At 46.3% G+C, this 26,599-nt stretch overlaps 1 protein-coding gene across 6 annotated transcripts in view; it reads right to left on the reverse strand.

The window, feature by feature from the left end:
* Positions 1 to 15,636, reverse strand: part of KTN1 (kinectin 1) — a 58,819-nt gene extending 43,183 nt beyond the window's left edge. For 4 of the 6 annotated variants that reach the window (XM_010712109.3, XM_010712107.3, XM_010712106.3 and 1 more), the window contains exons 1-4: positions 15,619 to 15,635; positions 6,527 to 7,080; positions 4,621 to 4,758; positions 2,360 to 2,527 (exon numbers count right to left, since the gene is read on the reverse strand). In XM_010712109.3, coding sequence (XP_010710411.1) covers positions 2,360 to 2,527; positions 4,621 to 4,758; positions 6,527 to 7,043 — 823 coding nt within the window. In that variant the 5' untranslated portion in view covers positions 7,044 to 7,080; positions 15,619 to 15,635. Of the gene's footprint in view, positions 1 to 2,359; positions 2,528 to 4,620; positions 4,759 to 6,526; positions 7,081 to 15,618 lie in introns of those variants that run through there. The other 2 variants (XM_010712105.3, XM_010712110.2) reach the window with 2 other exon arrangements.
* Positions 15,637 to 26,599: the final 10,963 nt, after the last annotated feature.

Below are 26,599 nucleotides of genomic sequence, written 5' to 3' on the forward strand. Positions count from 1 at the left end.
TTGCTTTGAAATAGCATGTGATGGGGTATCATTATGCATTATATTTAATTTCAGTCTGAAATGCCAAGAAGCAAAAGGTCATGAGCATTCAGCTAAAACAACATAACTCAGATTTAAATCTGATAACAATCTGCCAGCTGACAGTTTTGGGAAAAAAATCCCATCGTTTTGTTTGTACAGTTGGTAACATTTATAGTGTTGCTAGCAAGAAGACAAAGCACAACACAGATTTGGGGGGAAAAATAGCACAAATGTGAAAACTTGAAGAGTTCTTCCCAGCATATTATGACAGTAATTCAAACTGAGCTCCCAGTTTAGAGGACAGCCTCGCTCCAAGAGCAATATGCAGATGACAGAGCAATGAATTTACATGGCACATTTCTGATTACAATACATGGAATCAGAAAGATATTCCATCGGTCTAAGTTTGGAAATGAAACTGCTGCAGGAATTCAGCAGCAGGCAGATAAATCAGTGAGATCCATCTTCATCACTGATTCTGTAAGTGTTCAAAGAGACACAAACAAAGCAAGTGCACTCCAGATCTACCATGCTCTTACAGAAACAAAAGCATTTTTCATTAGAAAAACAGGCTGCACACATAAGTCATTAGGTGGCCCCCTAACTTAAGGAAATGGAAGCACAAGTCTGAGGCACCCAGTATCTCTGTCAGAGAGAAGTATGCCAAGAGACTGGAGAGGAGTAAAGAGAAAGTAAAAACTTAAGAAGGATGCTTGGTTCAGAAAGTGCCCCTAAGATAACAGGGAATGGTCCAGCCTTCTCACCACAGCTATGGACATGATAACAAACCACAAGGCAAACCCAAACCCCTGAAGAGAATAAAATATGAATGAAAAATAGGAAACTAAGTTCTGGCAATATTAAGACTGTAGGAAAAGCTATCGACCATGAAAACAGGCAACTGAATAACAGTCCAGGGAGTTGTCAGGGAAGCCCTGAGGAATTCTAGCACACCCCATCCTTGTCCTAAACCCAACTTGGTCTTGGACACAGGCTTCAAATCATGTCATCGCTGCACTGACATCATCAGTGATGCTTTTACCAGGATCATACCAACATCCTGAGACCAGAGCCTGGTTTGCTGAAGGTCTACTAGGCTTGGACCAGACCAAACCCTGTGCACCCTGAACACAGGAAGAGCCTTGCCCTTGCAAGAAGCTTACACTTAGAATACAAGAAGATTTCTATATTGGGAGAGCAAATCCCAGCTGACACAGAAGAATTAGAAGCTCACATAGAAGGGTTACAGCTTGCAAAGGAAACGAGAAGGGACTGGTGCACAGGGGAGGCTTTGATGCCCCACAGCAATAATACACAGCCATTGAGTTGGAAGCACAAGAGGAGCCTCAGGCAAGTGGGAATCCAACTTGGGTACCACAGAGTTGCCAAGAAGACTTCAAAGTGTGCATTTTTGAATACAGGTCTAAAACCAGAAACGATGGTGAGTCACTAGGCAGGCAATGCAGAGTCTGTCCTCTGAACAAGCCCAAACAGGGAACCACTGCCCAGCCATTTGGCTTCTTCTGCCCACAGATTTAAGGGTCTCAGCAAGCCTGTCATGCTTCGAGCACATCCATGACCTACATGAAGTCTCGGTAGGACATGATGCTCAGGAGTCACATCAGTCTTCTCCAGCAGAGTACGAAGGAAGCCCCCCCTGCTCCTCTGCCAATTCCAAGCACGTTAAAAGGAAAATTCAGCATCTTGCTGGAAACCAAGAGACTCACACAGGCAGTTTGCTTCAGGTAACTCTGTGTTGCACTCAGGTATCTGTTGGCTGGTCGGCCCAAAGTAGCTTTAGAATAGCATGAAAGCACACAGTCTGCACTTCCAGCTCAGGCAGGCCCCAAGATTACACAGGGAAATCTCTTGCTCTGGATTCCAACACTGTTAAAGATGCCTAAACTATGCTGTACAACTAGGAACAGGAAACAAAACGCTGGCGATACTGAGTCCCTAGCAGAAATTATCAAGCATGAAAAACAAATTGCTGAATAACAGCTCAGGAGGTGGGGGGAAAGCACTGAGAAATTCTAGCACACTCTCTCTTGTGCATCTGTGTGGTCTGTGATCATCCATTTGCTCACTGTGAGGACACAAAAGCCTACAGTCAGCATTAAAAGGATTCAGATGGAGCAAAGCCCTTTCAGCCGTGCCAAAAGCAGTAGAGAAGTGAACACAGACAAGAACAAACAGCGTCCTGCAGCCACAAACATTCTCCTCGAATCCTTTCTGTTTTGCTGGGAAGAAAGGATTTCTCTCCTCACAGAAAGCACACTCACTGGGCATTGACTGCCTGGAAGTGTGAACAAAGCAAACTACATTATCAGCTTCTTACCTTTATCAGTTTCATTCTTCATTTTCTTGCCACCGCTCTTCTGGATCCCTTCGTTCATGTTTTGTTTTGCTACTTCTACCACTTCTCTCTTTTCTAAAGCACCAGCATCAGAGTTATCCATCAAAGGAATGTAAGTAGTGGGCTGAATAAGAGGTTCATCCACCAAAACTGCAAGCAGAAGTCCACAGAACAGGTTAAAGCTTTTTAATAATAATTAACTTCAACATATGGAAAAGGAGTGTTACACCTCAATGAGTTGGATTACCACATATTTAACCTCAGTAACTAGTTAGTTATGTGCTATTACCCATCACAGCTTAACTCATCAAACCTCTTTAGGTAAGTTCATTAAATAAAGGTCTCTAATTTACAGTTATTAAATAACTCCAATTAAACTCACATTTTCAAAGGTGTTTTTACAGCACGATAAGAACTAGCAGAGAAGAACCTCAACATCTTGATTTTCACTTCACTTTCTCATTAGAGCTGCATATAGCATCCATGAGACTGGTTTGCCTGGGGCAGCACCCTGAAACATGAGCACGATGATGTCTTTTGCTTCTATTCTGTTAAATGCTAGTATCTTACTGCCAACACTTGCACCCACATTACATCACCAGCGACCTCAACCATTTAGGAAGAATGTGTATTAGGGGCAGCAATCGGGCTTATTTCCCACACAGACTCAGCTGTACCTAATGAGGATATCTCATCTGTCAGAGCAGGCTCCAGGCACCATTAGTATTCAGACACCCTGAGGTACTGACTGACCTCAGTCCCCACCCACACAGCATTGTATGAATGCAATGAGAAAAGCCCCTGCCCAAAGAGCTGCTTGGTCTGCTCTGCTGAGACAAAAAGTAGAGAAGGGGAGAGGAAGAGCAACAGAGGAGGAATGATGGATGCAGCCAGCAACAGAGCTTGACTTGGGGTTTGCCCAGGGCACGCTTCCTGCAGCACACAAGACACTCTGCACAGAGCCTCACTGTGTGGTGAGGAGGTTCACAGATCCCCCCCAGCACAGTCGAAGGGCTGATGGAGATCAGAGGCCATGCAGTGAGCTGGAGAGGAGGAAACAGATGGGATAAAAGTTTTCAGGCATCGGCACAACACCAACGTGCCTTCCTGACAGCCAGAGAGATAGTTAGAAAAGGCTTTCACATGCCATCTGCCTTATTTTCCTCCTTAAAAAGCAGCCAAACCTTCAGTGTAACCTGTAAGTATCTCCCCTCTTAAGCAGCAAGCAAACACCTGCACACACGCAACAAGCACAGGAGTGAGGAGAGGCCCCCTCCAACAGAAATATCCACCTCCCAATCCTGTTAGCATCCTCAACTTTTTCAGGTTTCTCCTTATCATCTTCCCCTCCTTGTTTCAACCCCTTCCTTTTAAAAAGCCCAGTGGTGTCACTCTGACTGGAGTCCACATCCACAAGGGACGTGGCCCAGTGGGTGTGGTGGAGATAAGTTGATGGTTGGCCTGATGATCTTAGTGGTCTTGTCAGACCTTAACAATTCTATGATCCAGGCCCTGACAACCTGACCAAAGCACAGTGGAAGGAAGCACAGTGAGTGCTACTGCTCACATCAGGAGCTGTTCACCAGCCGCCGGCTTCTTCAGAGCTGTCCCAGTGAAGAACAGTTTTGAGAAGCTAACAAGGTGGCCTCAGAGAACTTCGTGGTCACGCTCTCCCCAAATGCCACAGACACAACAGCACTCATTGTAAAAGGCTGAAATACAGAGGCAGACTGAGCCAAGAGGAGACGAGAAACAGTATCTTGGCAGAGAGCGAGAGATGACAAACAGTAAAGGCCTTGACAGCAGTGATGAGCAGTTTATGTTGGAGCAACAGCTAGCTAACAAAAGGACAGTAAGAGAGGAACGTGGTCAATGCAACTGACTAAAATAACTGCGGTCTTGTTTGGGGCAGATGACTGCAGCCATGCAGACGTGCCTTGCTCAGAGCAGCTTAGAGCCTGTTCAGCTTACTCCCTGCATCAATACATTACTCCTCAATTCTAGTGTGGATGTTTGGATCTAAAACCTCAAAAATTCAGTGTTATCTCATGTTCATTGGTACCAGAGGCTCGTAAAACAAAGAACTGTACATCAAGATCTTTCCTACCTGGAATTCCTACTTTTTCTAATTAAAAAAAAAAGAGAGAGAGATTCTTCTACAGTTTCTTTCCTAAAAGTATAGACAAAAAAAGGTTTAATAATCAGATGTGTCTGAACTGATAAGAAACCCTCAGTATTCTCACCATTATCAACTTTCTGCTTCTTTGCAGAGACTTTCTTCTTTCCTGATACATTTTCTTGTTTTATCTCCTGGTGGAGCAGCACAGGTTCTTGCTTTTTGGCAGGAGATGCAACAGAATCAGTCTTAGTATCTTGATCATCTGTAACAGACAAGTAAGACAACATGCTCTTCCTTACACTCTTCATTATTACTTTTAAATCAATGGATCTAAATCACTCCCAGAATAAAAGAAACTCATGTATTTTAAGTGAGAACACAAAGTTACACATAGATACCTGTTAACACACACCCAAGCACACACACTTCCCATATCAGACGAGACCCCAAAGCAAAAGAAAGGTTTTAGCAGAGTCAAGGGCCATAGCACTGAGTGGTCTGACAGACAGGAATTTTATCTGCAGGCAGAACGCAGGTAATGAAAAGTAGTAATTTAACAAATGCAGGTTATACTGCAACAGAGCATACAGCACATGTTACCTGGGTTAGTTTCTTATCTGCAAGAAGTATTCCCTCCCCCATTCCATGAACACACTTGTGCATGTTACACACACACACACTCCAACAGCTACCAGGACTGTGAGAAGCAGAAAATAAGTGTTTCATGTTAGGGAACTGTTCTTTTTAAGAGTTATTTCAACAGAGAGGGTTGTTTTCTTTTTTTGGTTGGATCTGGGTTTTTTTTGTTTGTTTGTTTTGTTTTTCATCTTTTTTGGACAGCAGGTACTGTATGGTACAGATGGCAGAGCTGACACAGCACAGGGCTATGGCGTTAGATCACATCATCGGGGGGGAAAGTTGTGGCTGCCCTCAAAGCAGTGGTTGCAGACCACATTTTAACCACGCCACATATTTTTGGAAAGCACCCAAAAATAAGATTTAATACTTTTTTTTTTTTTGCTGATAGTTGGTGGGTCTTGTTCAGAAAAAAAGAAAAAATAAGTCACCACATCAAGCAGCAATGTCACTTTTTTCTTCACTCCCTGTAGCAAGCCTGTCATATTACTAGTTGTCTGAAAATACTTTGTTTCTCACTTATTTCTGAATGCTCTCATTTTTCTAATCTTCTGTTTATGGACATTACACAGAGACATGTTGACTTCTGCTGAGCATACGATCAAAATGGTCACAAACAGCTCAGACTGTTCTAAATTGGATGCTTCCATTGTTCAATTGCAATGGCTAATCTGGGGGGGGGGGGAGGGGGGAGTTTAACATCCATTCCATTTGGTTACAAGAGTGTAAGGAGTGGGAAGCTGCCTGCATCCCAAGCTGGATGTGGCACTGGGCAGCCTAGTCTGACGGCTGGCAACCTGCCCACGGCAGGGGGGTTGAAACTAGATGATCACTGTGGTCCTTTTCAAGCCAGGTCATCCTATGATTCTATGATTTTAAGTGCTTCTTTCCACAAATCAACCACCGAACATCTTTTTGTACATTAAGCCTGCACTTAAACAGTGATTTATTTTGCACACTCTAGTATGGGGTTGCCCTAGAGGTCCTTACTTATCAGAGCAAACGCTCTTAGGACTCCACTTTTTTCCCATAGCTTGACATCAGAATGCAGAGAGCAAACACTTAATGACTTTTGAGTTAATCAGAATTTCAACAGCTTGAGAGCAAAGTAGTCAAGCCACAGAGGAAAGGAGAAATACATGCTACTCTGTTTCCCTCAACAGCCTGTAGTAGAAGAAAGCAAGGATGGGAGAAGGAAACCCAGAGCATTGCTGCCAGATGAAAAACAGGGGAAAAAAGCAATAGCTCATAAAAAGGAAAAAGTTAGAAGTGAGCTCTGCCCCACAGAGATCAGGCAGAACAGTTCTGAGAGAGACACTCTGTGGCCTTGCAAGAAGCAGAGCACAGTTGTGGCATTCTGTGCAAGAAGCGTATGCAACGTAAGGTACACATGCCATTTTTCTGCTTCTTCTGCCCAGGCTTCTTCTTAGATGCTGCTGATTCGGATGGTGGAGTGGGCTGTTTTGTTACAGGGACTGGTTCTACTTTCTTGCCTGAAGACTTGGATCCTTCCGACTCCTTAGTTACATGATCATCTTGAGCTGCCTTCTGCTTCTTCTCCTTCTTCTTCCGTTCTCTGATGCCAGCAGATGCCTCAGTCGCACTCAGGGGAACAGGACCAACGTGCTCTTCATCTGTACCCAGGGCATCAGAGAGCTTGAAGTCCCGAGGTGTGCTTTCAGAGTCAGATTCGTGGATGTTCCCATTCTGAGCTTCTTTCTTCTTGTTCTTCTTCTTCTCTGTTTTCTTTTTATCACTCTTGGTAGGTGGAAACTTAAGGTCCCTTTTCTGCTTCGCAAGGACTTCATCATATAATGTTTCTTTCATGAACAGCCAGAAGAAGAGAAAGATGACTGTAATAACCACAGAAGGAATGAGGATGATGAAGTAGGTAGACTCGTAAAACTCCATTGTGCTTTTTCTTAGCAATATTTAAAAAAAAAAAAATCTGCAAGGCAAAATGAAACAAGAATTAGTTTCTGACAGTGTATTCCTCAAGACTTTTTTCCCCTCGCCAATTACAACAACAAAAGACACTTTGATACCATTTCAGAAAAATCTTAAAAGCAGCTTTTAACGACGTTGTTAAACTATATCAATGATGAATAACTTCTGTAATCATTTAGCACTTCCTTTAAAGCTGTTAGCCTGTATAGGAAGGCACTGCAGGTCGTAAGGCTGTGATCTCAAAGGAAAGTAGCTCTCTTTCCTCACATTTACCCATCTTCCTTACCTCCCTTCCCAAATGCATTTTATTAAGTTAAAACTTTTGATATCAGAAACACAGGAGATCAGTTTCAGAGACTGTGAAACAAGGACCCACAGATGCTGAGCAACACCGATTCTTTTTAAATAAATTTTTCTTCACCTAAGTCAAGCATCCTGAATTAAGGTTGTCACAGCAAGTGGGAGCTAAGTTCCAATTTTTGCTCTCAGATTTACAAAAGTTTCAGCAGTGGAATGAGGAGAAGGGAGACAGGTGTAATCTGTAGTCAAACATGATCAGGTTTCTTTTTTCCCCCCATAACTGCTTTTCAAAGTCTAAAAGCCAGCTTTAAGCCCACAAAAATTCCACATGTTCATAGGAAAGCAGGAAGACCTGTTACTTATTTTGCACATGTAACAGCATACAACCTCCATGGTAGGAGCAGACACAGAAGACTATTTAGCTTGGAGAAGAGAATGCACTAGGGAGACTTCGCAGAGGCCTTCCAATACTTTTTCCACCCAGAGGGTGGTGAGGCACTGGAACAGGTTGCCCAAGGAGGCTGTGGATGCCCCATCCCTGCAGGCATTCAAGGCCAGGCTGGATGTGGCTCTGGGCAGCCTGGGCTGCTGGTTGGCGACCTGCACATAGCAGGGGGTTGGAACTGGATGAGCATTGTGCTCCTTTGCAACCCAGGCCATTCTATGATTCTAAGACAACTCTTCAGCTCAAACTGGAAAACCTACTGGGGTCTGAAGGAATCTAACCCAAGTTGTGTGTCCCACAACCAACCTGTCACACAACTGCAGCATTCCCTAACACTGCCAATACATGCAAAGTTCCCCAGCAAAAGCCCCTTTTAGAGCTATAAAGATAGGGAAGGGTCTGGAGGGAAAGAAGTATGAGGGGGTTCCCAGGTTTGCTGCCCCAGAGCAAAGGTTGAGGGGAGGCCTCATGGCGGCCTACAGCTCCTCACAGGGAGCAGATGGGCCACACTGAGCCCTGCTCTCTAGTGACTGCAATTGTTTTTGGACAGAGTTGCTGTGATAATATATTTGTACAGTGCATTGAACAGCACAGAAAGCAAGGAGAGGGAACTCTAATTTGGCTATTAAGTTATCAAAATAAACAGCTAACACTTCAATACTCTAATTGTTCACCAGTTGTCTTAACACTAAGTCTCCTCCCAGTTTGTGTATTTTGCTTCCTGAGCATGCAAGCTTGATGAAAAGTTTTGCATCTGGAACTACAGCCAGGATAGAGTTTCACAAGGTCTGCATGAGTGGGAGAAAAAGATCAGATGCATGAAACTAAGAGGGAGCTTTCAAAATGGTTAGCTGCATTTGATAGAAGAAGCTTTCTGCATTAAGTGCTACAACGATAGTTATCACATGAAGGAAACAGATCTTGAAAAATCTGCCTCCACCAAAGTCAATATTGAATGTGTATGGGAGAAACTAATCCCTAAAGTAAATATGTGATTAAGCGGGTTTTTCACAAATATAATTAGGTTGATCATTACCGTACATTACTGCCACAATTACAGTACCTAACCACAAAGAGCCCAGAACATGCCATCTCTGTCTCATCAATACACGAGCACATAGCTGGCCATGGTGATCATCATGGCAGGACCAAGGATGAGAGAACCATGGGATGGATTAGGAGGGAAGGGACCTTGCAGCTCATGCAGTTCCAAACCCTGCCATGGGCAGGGACACCTCTCACCAGCTCAGACTGCTCAAGGCCCCATCCACAGCCTTGGGCACCTCCAGGGATGGGCAACCACAGATCACGGGGCAGCAGTACCAGGGCCTCGCCACCTCTGAGGAAAAAAGGGTAAGTAGGTGATGGTCGTCATTTTGAGACCAGAGAAGCCAAAAGTTTAATACAGGCTCAGCTGCAACACACTGGCATGCTAAAACCCAGACACTTGGCTAACTCAGATCCCCAGCTGCACCAACCCCAAAAGATGCCACAGCATGCTATTAAGGAAACGAAGGCAAGTCTGATGGTCTCTATGTGCTTTATCCAGTCACCAAAAATGCTTTGGAAATTGTAAGTATAGCACATTTGTTCCCAGAAAAGTGATGTTTTATTTGCCAAAGAGGTGTGCATGCAGCTGGGAAAGCTCCAGATCTTCCTAATTAGTTAAACACAGTCACACTAAAACCTCTTCTGTATTTTTTCTGAGCCCAAAGTGAGCACCAAGTACAAGCTAAAGATGTGATCTCCTGGAACAAACACCCAATTCCTCTTCCCAGCCTGGAGTAAGCAAGGCAATTGCACACTATCCCTGGAGGTGCCCAAAGCCAGGGGGATGGGACCCTGGGCAGCCTGATCCAATGGGAGGTATCCAGCTCGTGGCAGGGGGTGGGACTAGGTGGGCTTTAAGGTCCTTTCCAACCCAACCTCTTAAGCATCACCTCCTGGAGCACACCAATACTGGCTCATAGGCAGGCTGCCAAAGCCACGTCCTTTACCACCTGCTCCTCGCCAAGAGGTCTTTGCAAGGTGACACCCTCACTACTGGATGAATGGGCAGGGGTTTGCCTTGCAAAGCTGCCAGCTGTCCTCCAACAAACTCCAATCACTAAATCAACATCTCCATTCCCACTTACACTTCCATATTTCTCAACAAGCCACCTAGGAAGAAGCAGAAGCAATCAGTAGGGGAAAAAAATCCAATGCAGTAATAAGAGAAGCAGGACAGAAGTTAAACCTGAAAAAAGTGAAAGCTGCACAACCTAAAAACCTCCACACATCCAAAGATGTCAAGACACAGGTGCCACACACACCCTCAATGGAGGTGAGAAGTGGCACAGAAACCTCGAGTTGCTTTCAATCTTAAGGTTATTCAGTTAAACATCCATCTGTGTTTAAAACCAAACCTGGAAGAGCATAGGGCACAAACGATGGAGCAGGTCAGCCCGTGCCCACGCAGCACTCATTCTGGGACAGGAGAACAAACAGCATCTGTCCCAGCCTGCACACAGACTCCATTACTGTTCCCAACCAGCATTTCACAAAAAATTGCACTTCCGTTCCCCTGAACAGAGCCCACACTGCAGAAACTACTCCTGAGCTCCAGCACAGTGTTTGCTTGCACCTGACTTCCTCTGCTAGTTAACACTGGCATGGGTTTCATAACACACCCTCTGCTTTCTGCATTTAACTCTCAGGTTTCACTCGGCACCAACACCGCATTTCACGGGGATATTCATTCAGTTTAGGTCCAGGGGATTAACTTACTTGGGAAGACAGAAATAAATTATAGCTCCATCTGGCTAATGAGTCACCCGTAGCTTAGCCCCAGCACGTTACGAGCACTGCTCCTACCAACGCTTGGGTCTCGAGATGCATGTCATCTCCAGAGATTTGTGCTTCTAAAAAGATAACATTAAACATGGGGGAAAAAACATAGAATCATCTCACAGAATCACGGAATGGCCTGGGTTGCAAAGGAGCACTTTGCTCATCCAGTTCCAACTCCCTGCTGCGTGCAGGTCACCAACCAGCAGCCCAGGCTGCCCAGAGCCACATCCAGTCTGGCCCTGATTGCCTCCAGGGATGGGGCATCCACAGCCTCCTTGGGCAACCTGTTCCAGTGCCTCACCACCCTCTGGGTGAAAAACTCCCTCCTAATGTCTAACCTAAACCTCCCGTCCCAGCTTGAATACTAAGCTATTTAAGATACACACACATCTTAGCTAAGGCAGCAGTTCCTTTAACTGGGGTTTCTCCCCAGGCATTTTCTCAGCAGCAGCTCTGTGAGACCTGCAGCAGAGATCTAAGACGTGATGCACAGAGGGTACCCAGCCCCACCACAGTAAGTAGCTTTCCTATGCTCATCACCCAGCACACAACACTCAAGTCAGTCATCTGCCTGGCAAGAGGACACAGTAAAACTCCTCACATTCAACAGTCACCAGGAACACAGCAAGAAGTCTGAGGAGCAGCTGCATTGTATAAATTCCTCAGAGATAACGCTCTAACACTTTTTCCCTTTAATCCCCCACACTTCATATTAGCCAGCTGCAAAGAGGATCATCCCAAAAACAGCTTCATTCCCAAACTCATCCTCCCACAGAGTTCTGCAAGTAACATGGGCACTGGAAGAAGGAACTTCAGCCTGATTTGACACAGGGAACAAAATGCAACAAGGTTCAGCTCCTCATCCACCCAGCAGGGGCAAACAGCTCAGGTAAAGTCTGAGCATCGTCTACCCCAGGGCTCAAGACCACGAGAGAAGTGCTGCCTGAAACCCCAGAGATGATTCATTTCACGTCAGCATTGCTACTGAATTGCAGAGTTAGAACATAAGGGTTTCTTCTGGCAGGGGTGGGTGTTATTATTTATTTACAGCAGTCCTATATAACATCACAGAAAAATCAACCTGTTCTCTGTGCACCCAGACACGACACTGAAACCAGTAGAGCTCCTGCAACGTGAAGCTACAGCAGGCAGCAGTGAAAGCCAGGCCATCACAGCAGGCAGGGATTTCAGTCCATCAAACTTGCTCCAAGCTCGTTAACACCTGACTAATTTCAGCAGATAATGAGCCCTTGCAATACCATGTCCTCCACCTTCCTATTCCAGGGTTACACGCTCCCAAAACCACTCTGCTCTGCAGAGGAGCAGACTGAGCAATGGAGCACAGGAATAGAGTGAGGAAAAGACCAAACCTGAACGCCATTTTAAAGGCAGAAGACTAAGATGTTACATATATATCTCACCTGCCACCTATGTGAAAGGCACAGCTCCCAGTAAGCTCACACCACCTTCTTTCAGGTTGCCCGTTAAGCTGCACAGCTGAAAGGCGTGCAAAAACGAAAAATAAATAAGCCATAACCCAGAAAACTCAGAGATCTAAACTGACCTGCAGCTTTGATCCAGATGACAAAGTCCAAGCCACTTTTTTCATATTAAACCCTGCATCCAAGAGCTACACTTGACAGTCTGCTGGCAGAAGCCCTTTCAAAAACCCAGAGCTGGCGCAAAGCACAACAAACAGCAGAACAAATTCAGAGGGTTTCATTTAAATACAGCCCTGACAGCTTGACTTATACAGCCAGAGGAGAGCTTTAGTCACCAGTATTTACACACCAAGCCATTCGAGTATTAAAGTAACTCCTACCTGGGAAGGAGATCTATTGAAGTGTAGCTCAACAGTGCTCAAAACCCCCTCCCAACTGTTAGCAGCAAGAGGAGACGACTTGTCAATAAATCTTTCCCTTCTTCGCTTGATTACACTGATACAATTAAGCCATTTGCAGAGCACGATCTCAGTGCTTCAAATACCCTCTAGGTAAATATTTTCCATTCCAAACATGCTGCTGTTTGTACCATCTGTTGGGCTCTGCCTGCTCTCAGCTGCTCGATGTTAGTTAACAGAAACACACGATTTATTAAATTCCAGAAGAAAAGAGTAACTTTGCTTCAATCAAAGCCTTTTTATTTTCTTCCCACCCTTTTTAAATATAGCTTCATAATCGACACCTTGGAAAAAAAAAGAAAATGCAGTGGCAGCCCTGCAGCTGATGAGATGCATCCCAGCTCAGAACTAACTTCAGCAAAAGCAGAGCGAGCAACTTCATGTTAACACAGAGACAGAAACACTCTGTGGGGCTGGCACAGAGCAGCCTAAGGGGCTGGCAATCTTCCTGTCACAGCACCCCAAGCCCACCCAGACCCCTTTGGTGAAGCTTTCTGGGGTTGCTGGCACCAGTACATAGACACCATTATCACCTAGGGCTGAAAAAATCTTGAGAAGTTTTCTTGCAACTTTTACAAAGATATGATTTGGGATAAAAACCAGCAGCTGATAGAGGTGCCATCAGGACCGAAGGAACACATTCTCAGCTCCACCAGGCTACACGTTCTCCCTTGAAATTCCATCTCCAAACACACAACATTAATGTCAGTTTGAGGTTTTGCCAGCATCCCAAGCTGGGCAGCAATACAGCCAAGGTCACAACCACAGAAGCTCCAAAGAGCCAAAATATCCCCAGCTGTATCTCGTTTGCTGTCACTTGCATTGCCTCAGATTGTGCAGTTTAACAACTACACAGCCAGTGACACTAACAGCAATGATAAGAGGAGCAGCCCTGCTGCCACTGACCTGCCAGCAAGCACACCGAGCCAGCTGCACCCCTCAGCTGCATAGAATGGCTTAGGTAGGAAAGGACCTTACAACCCCCCAGCCTCACTTTGTGCCATGGGCTGGTTGCCCCCCACCAACTCAGGCTGCCCAGGGCTCCAGTCTTGAGCACCTCCAAAGATGCACCCACAGCTTTCTGGGCAGCCTGTTCCAGCACAATAAATCCAACATCGAGTTAAACCTTAGCTTTGGCTCTACAAGCAACACAAACCTGGGTTTACATTCTCTCTCATGCCATATTACCTTCTCCTTCTCAGCCACATCAGAGCTGGATTACCTACTAAAAATAAGAGACTGAGCTACCAGATTAATGGCTAAAGCCAAGCTTACTTTACCAGCCCGAAGAGCAGTTCCTCAGCATCATGGGGCCTCTAGCAAGATGAGCCAGGCACAGATTTAAGGCAGGATTCTTGGGTCAGCACCTGAAATCTGTGTGCCCTGCACCTGGATGAGAAGGAGAAGCAAGCCTTGCCCGTTCTGCTATTTTGATCAGCTGTTGGAGAAGTTAGCAGAGGTTTGAACAAGCCAAGCTGATGCAACAGTCCAGAACAGCTCGGGTTTACTACACACAAAAGCCATTTACACAGATTTTAAGCCATTATGCACCTCAACAAAGGCCTTCTGACATCTGCCCACTCTGTTGTATAAACACCCAACACCTCACTCACCTCCACTGCTCACAGCCCTGCAGATGCAGGCTGGTGAACCTGGCTGTTCTCTCATTGCATCCTCCTCATCCCCTCCTCCATCTGCTGACACAATGCAAACATCATCATGCCCAGCTCGCTGCTGCCTAAACCAAGCAGCTCTCAGCTGGGAGGCTATCAGGCAATCTAACACCCATGCACTTTAATCCTCTTCTGACACAGCACTAAGCCATACTGGCATCTGAGCCACCCACACCTACCTGGCTGGGCTTTGGGAGCTCTACTTGGATCAAACAAGCTCTGCAGCACTTATAGCCATGATGCTGCTCACTCTGGTCACAACTAAGGCTCAAATTCCAAGCTAAAAAAAAACAAACACAAACCCTAAGATCCTCTCTTGAGCAATTTGAGGCTGCTACATTCATATTACTTCCACGTCCAATTCAACCTCTGCAAGCACAGGGGGACGGGGGCAGGTACAAGCAGCAGCTCCACAGTACCCAAATTCCACTTGTGCTCTCACAGCAACCTGCAGAGAAAAACAACTCGAGAGAAAGCTCTTCCCTTTTCCAGTGCATACAGTAAATTTACCTAAATATACATTCTTGTGTTATATACCTTGCTTATATTTAGAAAAATCAATATAAAATAAGGAGACAGAAACAAAAGTGGAAAAGGTCTTCAGCTCAGCTTTTTTCTTTTTTCCTTTTAAAATGTCTCTGCAGAATGCTGTGAAAATATGAATGGAATCCAAGAACTGGGAGGCTCACTTAGAAAAGTGGAAAAAAAAAACCAAGTTTCTATATAGGAGAGTGCAACTAGTGAAGGAGAAGCCCCAGGTGTGTTATCTGCCCACAGATCCCTGCAGAAGCAGAGATCACCTCAAGGGCCCTGCACAGCCCCACAGCCTCAGGCACCTCCAGGGATGGGGCACCCACAGCAGTGCCAGGGCCTCACTGTCCTCTGGTTAAAGAGTTTCCTCTTCACACCTACCTTCAATCTCCCCTCTTAAATTAAAAAGTCACAATACCTTGACCTAGCACTATCAGACCATATTGAAGGTCACTCTCCTGTATATAAGCTGCCCTTAGGTACTGGAAGGCTGCAATGAAGTCTCCCCAGTGCCTTCTCTCCTCCAGGCTGAATACCCCAGCTCCCTCAGCCTGTCTTTGCAGGAGAGGTGCTCCAGCCATCCGAGCATCTTCATGCTCTTTGCTGGACCTGCTCCAACAGCTCCACATCCCTCCCATGCTGGGGGACCAGCACAACTCAAGTTCCTCAAGAACCCAAGGAACTCTCCTGGGATATACATACCTGGGATTGCCCCAACCCAAGCACAAAGAGAACAGTTCTCATTTATTGCTCGACTCCCCTAATTACAACCTAACTCAGCTGCCGCAGTCAGACATGTCAGCACACTCACAGGCATTTCCTCTAACACACAAGAAGTGCTGTTCCCAACCTACCACTCACCCCATAGGACCCACAGGCAGCGGTGCCGATGGAGCCACAGAGAGGCTCGGACCCTGCAGGGCTGCTGAGCACTGCACTCCCTCCAGCAGAACCAATTAACCTTCGGCCCTCCCCGCCCAACCAAGCAGTCCCACAGCCAGGCTGTGCACACCCCAGCAATGTCACACTATTGCCCTGCAAAGCTCCACCACAATCAAGGTCTTGCATGGAACTGGGGAGCAGAGGTAATGGGGTAAAAGGCAGACGGAGCCTCAGCATAAATGAGAGAACATGGAAGTTTTCCTATAATACGTCACCAACGTTTTCTTGCAAGGCTTTATTACGCTCATAGTAAGAGCATTACCTTCGTTCCTATTAGAATTTCTTTCCCCTATAAAGAAAATTAATCAGGCAAAGATATTTTTAGTACGAATACCATAAAAGCAACTTCACCAAGACATAAACGCGTATTTAGTGGATGACAGCAGAAGTCATCCTCTGCCAAGGCAGGTATGAGCCCAGGAGAATCGTTTTAGCATTCAATTTCTGAACTGAAGCATGTGCCTGCAGTCCCCTACCCTGCTGCAAGAAGAACAAAGGAAAAGGAAATGACTAATCAAAGCAACAGCGCATTAATATATTTTGGTATGTGGAAAGGGAAAATTGTAGTGCTTATTTTTAACATTCCCAACAGGGGAATGCACTTCCATACGTATGCCAGCCACCACGTAGCCTCAGCAGCTCAAAGGAGGGGGGAAAAAAGAAAAAAAGAAAAAAAAAAAGAGACTGAGTCTAGGCAAGGAGTTACGTGTTTTCTTCCATCTCCTTCCTAGCAGCCTGAGGCTCTGCGTGTATAAATGCACAGAACATACAATTTTCATCCTGTGCTCCCTGCACTCTGTGCCCTCACTGGATGCTCTTAGGAGCAAACGTGGGAATAGATCTGCTCAGCACAACAGGGCAGGAGCCCAAAGGACCCTTGCGATAACCCAAAATGAGAGCTTTCCAAGCCCTTCCTAAAAGGGATCAGAGCCAATCAGTGCAGTAACAGCCTGCTCTGGTCATTTATGCACTGGGATGGCACAGCACAAACACTGCTGGTCTGCTGCCTGTCTGTCCGATTGCAATTGTTCCTCCACTTTGTAATTAAGGACTACAATTCCCCCTTCTTGCCAAGCCCCAGAAGGCTCATTGTAATAAAACCATTTTAAATGAAGCCACTGCTGTACTGTAACAGTTCAGATCCCCATAGCTCTGACACTGTTAAACGCAAAAGAAGCAGAGAAACTAACACTGAACGTTCTTGCAATGGGCTTTGCAATCACCACCCTACAGGCTGCTAGAATCCCAAAGCTTACGCAGGTCTTTATCCTGGTGTTGCAAAATGACAACCTCGGGCATTCCACCAGCAAGATTTTCCCATTATTTCTGTTCAGTCTTCTATACAAAGAGACTGGACCATTGACAAAAAAAAAAAGTGCTTCGTTAACCTTTCTGCAATTCAACGATCCCTTTGTTGAACAGCAGAGGACAAAAGGAAAAGGCACAGCAGAGGGATGCTCCACGCGAGTTCCTAAAGGGAAACGAGATTGCCTTACCTTGGAAACAGGCAACAGGTTAAAGGAGAGTTGTTAATTCGTATCAGGAAATCAAAACCTTTAAGCGATTGCAAATCGTATCTGACTGAGATGCTTTCATGTGGTTTCTTCTCACTACCTGAAGTTTCGAGACATGGCACAGGTTGATGTCTCAGCAGCTGAGGGATTTCAGTTGTCTCTAAAGGGAAACAAGGTGTGATTGCTGCATCAAAGTTACTGTAAATGTACATCTAGCTACATTAGTGCATCAGGAGGCAGCAATGAAGCACGACTGCTATACCTTACGCCCAGGCTAAACCTTGATAATGCTTCAGCTCAAGTCTTGGTAATTCTTCAGCTCAACAGGCAGGTGAAACCAGCATTTTTCATAACACACGTAGCAAGTTGAAAAGAGTGGGGAAAAAACTTCCAGCACTTGAATAACCAAAGTTCACAGAACGGTAATAAGTTTTCAGACATGCCAAGAGTTTAAAACTCAGGGGGATGCAGTCAGTTCTCAACCCCACGACTTTAGAAGAGCAGGTTCAGCTTAGGGAGGAATGCAAATTTGAGATACAGAAATCAGAGTTCCTCCAAGTTGACAGAGGCATCATAAATAGAGGCATCATCAACACGTAGAGCTTCCAATCTAGGGCCTGTGAGTCCCCCAGCCTCGCACTGCTGCACACAGCTGGGGAAGCACTCCATCAGCACAGCTATTTTTGCCTTCAGTACTACATCCACAGCCCTGGTTGAGGAAGACACAAAACTGCAGTAGGATTCTTACAACCTGGGCTGGCACTGCTTGCTCTCCTCGCTTCTCCCTGCTCCAAACTACCCCAATGCCATACCCAGCCCGCCAGCTTCCTCCAGGCTTACCTCGCAGGGTGGGGCTGAAGCCAGAGAACAATGCTGGCATGGGAACAAATGCATCTGTGGCCTGTTGTTAGCCATTTTTAACTGCAAGTTGGAAATATGCTTTCAGTCATCAAGGCAATGAGCTGCTCGGTGTGGCAGCAGCATTGCCTGCAGCCTTCACGTCCCAAATGCCACAGCAGCCTCCTGCTCCAAGCTCAGCCAGAGGCAAAGCAGAGCCCAGGATTGCAGGGAATGGGCTGTGACGGATACAAGAGGCCTCCAGCAGCCCTTTGCTAGCAGCAATCAGTGAGTTTTAATTCCTGGTTACGTTAAGAACGACACCTGCAAGGGAGGGCTGGATTTTATTACAAATTGTGCATTACATTTAAAAATCAATTGCAAGATTAAAGCCCTGTGCTGCATTTATAAACTCCTTCAAACGCAGAGGATGGGTCAAAGCACACTGAGGACAGAATCTGTACCACAGAAGCTGATGACGGGCTTGCCACAGCACTGCTGCTTTGACTTTCTGAGTCAGCAGACATCTGCACCAAAGGATGAGCAGCATCCCATCACCAAAACTCACTTCTCAGCCAGGTTAGCTGCTCCCCAGCACAGCTCTCCTTCCACACATACCCTGAAGCATGGCATTACCCAGCACAGGATAGCACTGGCACAGCTAAGCTGCTGATACTCTTAGAAAATATTAGTTAAAAGCTTCAAAATGGTTGGGGAACAAAAAGCTTTAGAAGCAATCTTTATACACAGCATCAGCAGCATACAAATTACTCCAGCGTAATTCAAAGTATAAATTGCATTATAAGGTGGAAATTTCAACTCTATTTCAAAGCACACTGCAAAGTTTAAGGAACCTCTGCTGAATTGGGGTGATTTCTCTACTGAGACAGTGAAGCACTGAGGTTTCTCCCCACCCTCCTTCAAGAGAGGAGGCAATCCGTTTATCAAGGGTGGCACTGCAGGCTCACATCATCACCCACCCCAAACACCTACCATGCTACTGCAGGCACCTCACTGCTACAGCTGCACCAAGACACCATTCTGTTAGCTCTCAGATCACTTCTGCACAGCAAAGCACGCAGGAAGCAGCACAGAATTCCGGCACACGGTCTTAAAGATCTGCAGTAGAGCAGTAAGCTGCCTTCCAGCACCAGAGGAAAAGCTCCTCCACACCTTCTTCATGCCCTTTAATTATGGCTGAGCCATGCTGCGAAACTCCCTTTGACCACCTTCCCCCTGTGGGTGTTGATTCCATAGATGAGCAATGCTGAGGCTCGCTGGCATTGCTCTGAGCATTAGCATACTGTTCCCAGTTCCACACACCAGTTCACTGCGTAATCCCATATGCAGCCTAGCACTGGGGGCTTACCAGCAAATAAGAACCACACTACAGATGAGTTCACAGTGTGTCTCTACAGGTTTGCTGATTTCCTCCACCGTAAGGACTAGCCTCATAAGAGTGATCTCAAAGCTGCATTTCATTGTCATTGTCAGAGATCTGAGTTCAAATCAATACCCCAACACCCTAAAAACATCCCCTACAAACAGTCTCACAACACTCCAAAGCAATCAGCTGAACTGATCAGCATGCTCAGATGTGAACTACAGCTTCCATGAACATGTAGGCTTAAGAACAGGCTAGGTTGCTTTAAATAATGGAAAAAAAAAGAAAAAAGAAAAAAAACCTAAGTATGCTCAGCAAAAGAAACGCAGAGTAATTTAGGTCATTTCCTTCATGCTTTTCTGGGTTCTCGCTCTCCTTGCTTTACTGCCCCACAGTCTGCTCCTTCTTTGGCATGCAAGGATTTAATAAATATTTCACAGCACAGATGCAAACTTAATTGCCTCCAACTTTGGTTACACCCCTATTGCTCCCGCAGCCTGTAATGGAGAGAGGGGATTAAGAAATCAATTTAGAAATAGGCATGCCAGACACACAGCCATGAAGTTCTTCCTTTGGAAGAATGGAGAAAAATTAAATAAAAAAAAAAGAGGAAACCAGGGGGCTGAGGCATGAAAACACCTCACCCAGAATTTAATTGGCTTTTACAACTTTCGAAGCAGAACCCATCAGCTGGCACTCAGTGCATGGCTCAGCCTGCAGCCCACACAAGGCAAGCTGCAATCATGCCTCAGCAACCCTCCCACCAATCCACGTGTTTAAGTGCATCAAGGAGGAGACGAGAGCCAACCTATCACCCCACAACCACCCTGCGAGCTCCCACCCATGCAGGGAAAGCCTCATGCCGTTGTGCATTTTGTACCAGGCTCTAACCCATTAAAAGCTACTCTAAACAAAAATAAATGTGTTTTTACATACGCACACATGCACGCTAAGCTGTAAAGAGGTTTACTAAATTTAGCACGCAACCCAATCCTAGCAGCAGTGTAGCAAGGGTTGTGGATATGGAAGTGACCTTAAAGGAAGGTAACAAGTGAGGACTGAAGGTAGTGCCTAGCAAGCAGAAATCCTAACACACTCCACAAATCCTCCCTGAAGCCTGGCAGTTTCCAAGACTTTGAGATACTGCCTCTGTCTCTCTTCTGGACAATGCTTGTCATTGGCAAGGACACTTTCCCAGCAAACATTAGGCCAAGAACTCTTCTCCGGCCAGTCTGAATATGGAGAAGTGAAGCTCTGGTGGATCTTTGCCATGCAAAATGAGGCAGCATGGGTAATGTTGAAAAAGCAGCAGTTTTTAATCAATTCATCTCAGCGTAAGGCGCACACACTCCTGACAGGTATTTACCTAAGCAAAGGTCAGTAGGTGTGAGCTGGGATACAACGTTCACTCACATGCTCCATTTGCTAGCAGCTTCCCAACATCACCCCCTCTGAGAACCACAGACACCTCCTGGTCAGCGAGGAGGATGTGCTGAGCCCTCTGCCTCATTAAACCCAAGGAGGAGAAGTTCCCTTCCAGCCCCATGAGGAAAAGCCCTTCTGCCACAGCACTGCTCAACTCAGAACTGAAAACGCCCTTTGGAAGGCTGTGCGTAGTCTGCTGTAGTCCTTGTGCCTGCTGCTCTCAGATGAGACCGAGAAGGGCAGAAGTGATACTGCAACATGGTCCACATCCCTGCTCGTAGGGCTTCCTTCCGAAAATGGGACTCCACTGCATGTAAAATCACAGGCAGGAGCCTTACTTTCCCTTCTGTTACACAGAAAGGCAGGAACCTCCAACCTCCCTGTGTGCCAGGGCGCTCAGACAGAGCTGCAGTGGGCAGGTTTGGGTTCCCAGCAGGAAGAAATCCACCCGACCCAGAGTGAGGAGCGCAGCTGAGTCACAGCCCTGAAATACTTCTGCCACCGGGCACTCGCCTTGAGTGCTTGGGAACTGCTCACTTCCTCCCACAGACCGGGCTGCGCCAGTTTTGGCCTCACTGAATGAAGATTTTCAACTCAGAACTCCCCAGTGAACAGGCTGAGGGGAAATAAAAATAAAAATAGTCATAGGCAGTGGTCAAATTAAACCAGGAACAACACAGTTATCTGCTGCCTGACATTATAGGCTCTCTTATCAGTCAGTCATGATTTGGTCCAATCCTGGCACTCTCCCCAAAGAGCTGAACCTTGTGCAATAGCTTAGTCATCATCTGCCTCGACAGCTACGCACTTGCAAATGGATTACAAGTCCTCCCCAGTGCCCCTGCCAGCAGCAGTCTCCTTGCAGCACCCCTCAGGGAGAGACAGCACTGGAATCGTGCATGGCATGGCCTCCGCCACCAGACAGCTCAGGGAGGAGATGCTTTCAGCTCCCAGGCTCAGCAGCTTCCTTCACACAGGGTGCAGGCAGACCTAAGACACCTTTGCATGCAATGGCAGGAGCAGGATGTGCTAGAATTTGCCTCTGCCCTACAATATCCCACCTGCCATTTTAAGTCCACATAGGAGAAAGTAACCAGGAGCAATGCAGAATGAAGCCAGCCTTTCTACTGTAAGAAATGCTCGTGGTGGGGATCAGAACCTGGATGTAAGAGAATGAGGAGCCCAAAATAACCAGGCTGGGTTGATATTGCTGTAGCTGTGACACAGCTCAGTGAGAGGTTCCAGACACCGGACCGAGGGACTTCCCCTCTGCAGGATGGGAGCTAGATCACATTTGGAAGCATCGTGAATCATGGGCATAAATATACCATCCTTAAAAGCCTTCAACACCCACGTAATCCCAAAGCTTCGTTCTCCCCAGGTCATTCGCAAACACTGCATGAGCTGGACGCCGGTCAGCCTGAGGTTAGCCATTCAATTAATATGTGTAGGCCAAAAATGAGGAGTCACGTTTTGCTGAGCAACACTAAAACACCTCCCCTGACACAGCAAAAAAGCTTTCCCTGACGCTCAACTCATCGTTCAACCTGAAGAAGACCGGCAGCTCTGTTCCAGGTCCTCAATTCCACAGCACAGAGCTGTTTTCCTCAGAAGGGCAGCAGGTAGCAACGTGCCTGAGCTCCAGAGCCATCTGCAGCATCACCCAGCCCTGAGCAGCTCCAGCCAGCACAGTGCAGAGCAGACAGCAGGGTCAGCAGTCTGGCATAGGAAGGTGCCAGCCTGCACATTGCTTCCAGCACTGGGACCTTGCCTGGAGATAAGATCACTGCGAACGCTCGGACTTTGCAGCAGCACTTTGCCTTCACTGCTGGGAGAACCCTGTGATAAGTGTCACTTTGCAGAGTTTACTGTTTTGCTTGCATGGGATGTGAAAGTCCTGTGCAGCTGACAGTGACAGCAGCAGTTTGCTGGTACCGCTGGTGGAGAACAATGCTATTTGTAATAGGGATCATTAAGGCAGGAAAATGAGTAGCTTGCCAACACTGCTAATTTACAGACACTTTCTCTGAATTATTATGCAGCTTCAGAGCAAGCTGAGATGAAGTTCAACTTGAAAAATGAGAAAGCTGCTCCTCTTCTACATAAGCCTTTGAAAGACAAGGGGAACAAACTGCAGCTAATTCTGCTCAGCAAGAGGAATTTAGAGCTGTGAACGTTGATAAGCGAGGTAGGACATGAAGCACTAACAAAAACAAAGCACGTTACAGAAAACAAGGGGGAGAACTGCAAGAAAGTAGTTCTTTTGCTTGTGATTAACCCAAAATCTCACCCTTCCTGTTCCTCCTTCCCTCCCATCCCCCAGACACTGCACAGCAAAACCAAAGGCTCAACATTCCTGAGCTACTTCTTTGCATCACATAGAAACAATATTCTTCATATTTGTGTTAGGAAGAGCCAGAAGGAGCCTCCCAGAGCTCTTACGTTATAAGTATGTATACTTATAACAGAGACCTTTCTTCTTTTCCCCGTTTCAGCAGCATCTAAAAGCCTTACTAAAAATCACCTTTTCAGTTAGATGGGAAGCATTAAAAAGGATCACGAGATTTGCATTCTTTAGCACCTCGGATTAGTACAGTTTCCACAGCCATTATTTCCCCTTCCAGCATCCCACCAAGCTGCCATTAAAGAACGCCCACATTTGAGCACGTTCTGACATTTCTCATACCAACGAGGCGCCGGAGCATCCTGGCCAGAAAGACAGCAAGGCAGCAGAATTTCTGCATTCACAGGCGATCTCCATTCAATGTCGTTGTACTGACAGACACTGCACCAAGCCTGTCCAGTGCCCGGCACCTATTTTTAGGGCCTGAGCTTATGGAGGCACTCTCAGGTCAGCTTATTTATTCAAATTCACTTATTCATTCTAATATAATCTAATTAAAGTGCAGCGCTCCTGCACACAGGCAGCAGTGTGGCAACCAAGGGAGGACAAAGCTGAGGCACAGGCACCTGGCCCACGAGTTGCTCCTGCGTGAAAAACCTTGCAGAGGAATTGCAGATCCTGGCTGCATGGGCTGCAAGCTGCAGCAGCAGCCTGGCTCAGCACAGGCACGTATGGATGCAACCATCGCTGCTCCCACTCCAAACTAACTGGAAATACAATTAAGCGCTGCGGAGGAAACATCCCATTGCTCTCAGGCAACGCTCACAGCAGAAGGCACAGCATTCCCAAATCAGAGAGCAAAGGCAACCTTCAAGAAGTGTCAGCAAGTCCACATTTTATAAAACATTACTTTGAAGGCTTCACCCTGGCAAGAACTGCTAAGTTTTCAACGCTCAGAAGCAGCCATCTCTCTGCAACCAACTGGAGTTCAGACTTGCAAACAGGAAAAGAATTTTTAGCTTCTACAATATAAATACATATATATTTAAAGACATCCTGCGTTCTATCTGTTTGGCCATCTCATATAATGACAAGAGGAGTGACAGATTCCTGCGAGCCACAATCGGGCAGCTCTCCGATCTATCATCTCTGCAGCTGGTGCACAGTCATTGACAAGAAGTGATTTGCCTGGCACAGATTTAGTCCCTGTGTCATCAGCCTGAAATCATCACCCGAGGAACACCAGAATGTTTGGGAGCTTACGACAGGGAGCAGGCCCCCAAACCGCTCCTTTTGTTAAGAACAGTCCAATCATGCTTGACTTGCCAACATAACTGAGCAGGGTGCATAAGAACTAAATACAGATGTATAAAACTCCCTTTCTAGTAAAAAGGTTTTGATGGGTAAAAGATTTTTATCAGGAAGGAAACAAGAAGAATATTGATGAGAGGACAGGAAGGAACATAAAGACTTTGACTCATTTACCCTATCAGAACAAGCAGCTATGAGGGGATACAACTGCTCCTTCTAATTGCCTCAGGGAGGGAAAACAACTGCTTAAACCAAATGACACTGCTAGAACAAACACAAATTATACAAACCAGCCATAAACTGCTTCAGGCTGGCAGCACAGCAATTGTTCTGAGACCTACAGGAGGCTCTGGAGTAGCTTTCCTGAGGAGGTGGTGGTGCAGACTAAACTGATCAAGTTTACCCCAAAAGCAGTTGCATTACAAGCAGTGCCCACAACACGGATGTTTCCTATACACTGAGAAACTGAACTCGATCTTTCCGAGGGCTTTCTTCTGTCCCCAGCCTCTCACCAGACTGCATGCTGGCTCCAGGAAGGGCCCTCCTGCTACAATATTATCTGGAATGGCACTTGCCCTGCTCATCCAGGGAATGGAACTCAGGAGCTGGAGTTCTCAGCAGTCAGTGGTGAGAGATGGGTGTCCTGGCAGCAAAGGGGAAGGGATTAGGAGCAACCAAGCTCGATGCTTAAAATAAAACAAGTGCCCTCTCCTGCCACATCCTTAAGGTAAGGGTCTCAGCCAAAAGTGTATTTAAGCTACACCCACAGCCTCTGAAATCCATGCAGAATTTCAGTTCTGGAAGGATTCTGTCAATCCCAAGTTTATGGTGCCGATGCTCAAGCAATGATTAGACAATTTCGAGCCAGAATCTCAGACAGACAGAACAGATGATGCAAGGGCAGGCTGTTCTGTGGTTAACACAGCAGTTTGACATAGATCTGATCAAGCCTCTCCCTTCTCTTTAAGGTGTTTCAGAAGCAGTCATTAGCAGACTAATTTACCCGAAGTAAGGTTTTTATGGCAGTGGGGTATAAAGAACCAAATTAACAACTAGCTGTATACTTCATACCCTCCTACTACTGCTATTTCTGACAGCAGGAAGCATCTTCTTGAAACTGGTTAGATAAGGAGGGGGGAAGAATATGTAACAAAAAAGGTATGTATGTAGTAACTCTAACAGAGCACTGGCATTTGCATCCAAACCCCAACCCTTCCCCACTGCAGCTACACACAAAAGTTATTCTAATCACAGCATACAGAAAGCAGCATCAGCATATGAGGCAAGAGAAAAAATATGTGGTAAAGCAAGTTGCATAGCCTGCTGGTGGACGGGAATCACAGCACAGTTATGAGAAGGAGAGCAGCGGCACTGCTAGCCTGAACCTCGCTGTGCCGCTGGGAACAGAACTGAGGATCCCCTCTTACTTCCACAGCACTCTGAGCTCCTACCAGGGATTTCTGCCTTGTCATATGCCAGGAGACGTTAAATAGGTCTTGTCAGCTACACCTGCTAAATGCCATATGGGCATTGTTGGGCAGAGGCGGCGATGGAGGTACTGAAAAGAAAGGGGGAAAGAGGATTTTAGGTAGAGAACAACTACAGTGAAGTATCAGCTCATCATAGAAGCCAACAGTGGGAGAGACGCTCTTCTTTAAGTTCTTCCATTCGTGACTGTACGCAGCACAGCCTTTCATACAGGCTGTCAGTTGATGAGACTGAAAGTAGCATCGGGCACTGCTTAGCACAAAAAGATACCATACCGTGCTATTCTTAACAACATATATTTAATTAAAATAAGGAGTGGGCTGGAATTAGCTGGGCCAAAGCACAAGGCCAAGATGGAGCTTCATTCATGGGAAATTGGCCCCTCGGACCCCCGGGGGGGTTCAGCACCCCAACCCCATAAAACACCCCCGATAAACGCCGTGCTGCCTCCACCCCGCCACGCAGGGCTGGGCGCACGTTGTGACGAGGGGAAAAACCTTCCTCCCCTCGCAGCGACGAACGCTCCGTATCGCCCTTTTTACTTCCACAGTACGGCCGCTTTAAGGTTACTACAGACAGAGAGACAGACACACAGAC

Source organism: Meleagris gallopavo, chromosome 5 (assembly GCF_000146605.3).
Source record: "Meleagris gallopavo isolate NT-WF06-2002-E0010 breed Aviagen turkey brand Nicholas breeding stock chromosome 5, Turkey_5.1, whole genome shotgun sequence".
Lineage (NCBI taxonomy): Eukaryota > Metazoa > Chordata > Aves > Galliformes > Phasianidae > Meleagris > Meleagris gallopavo.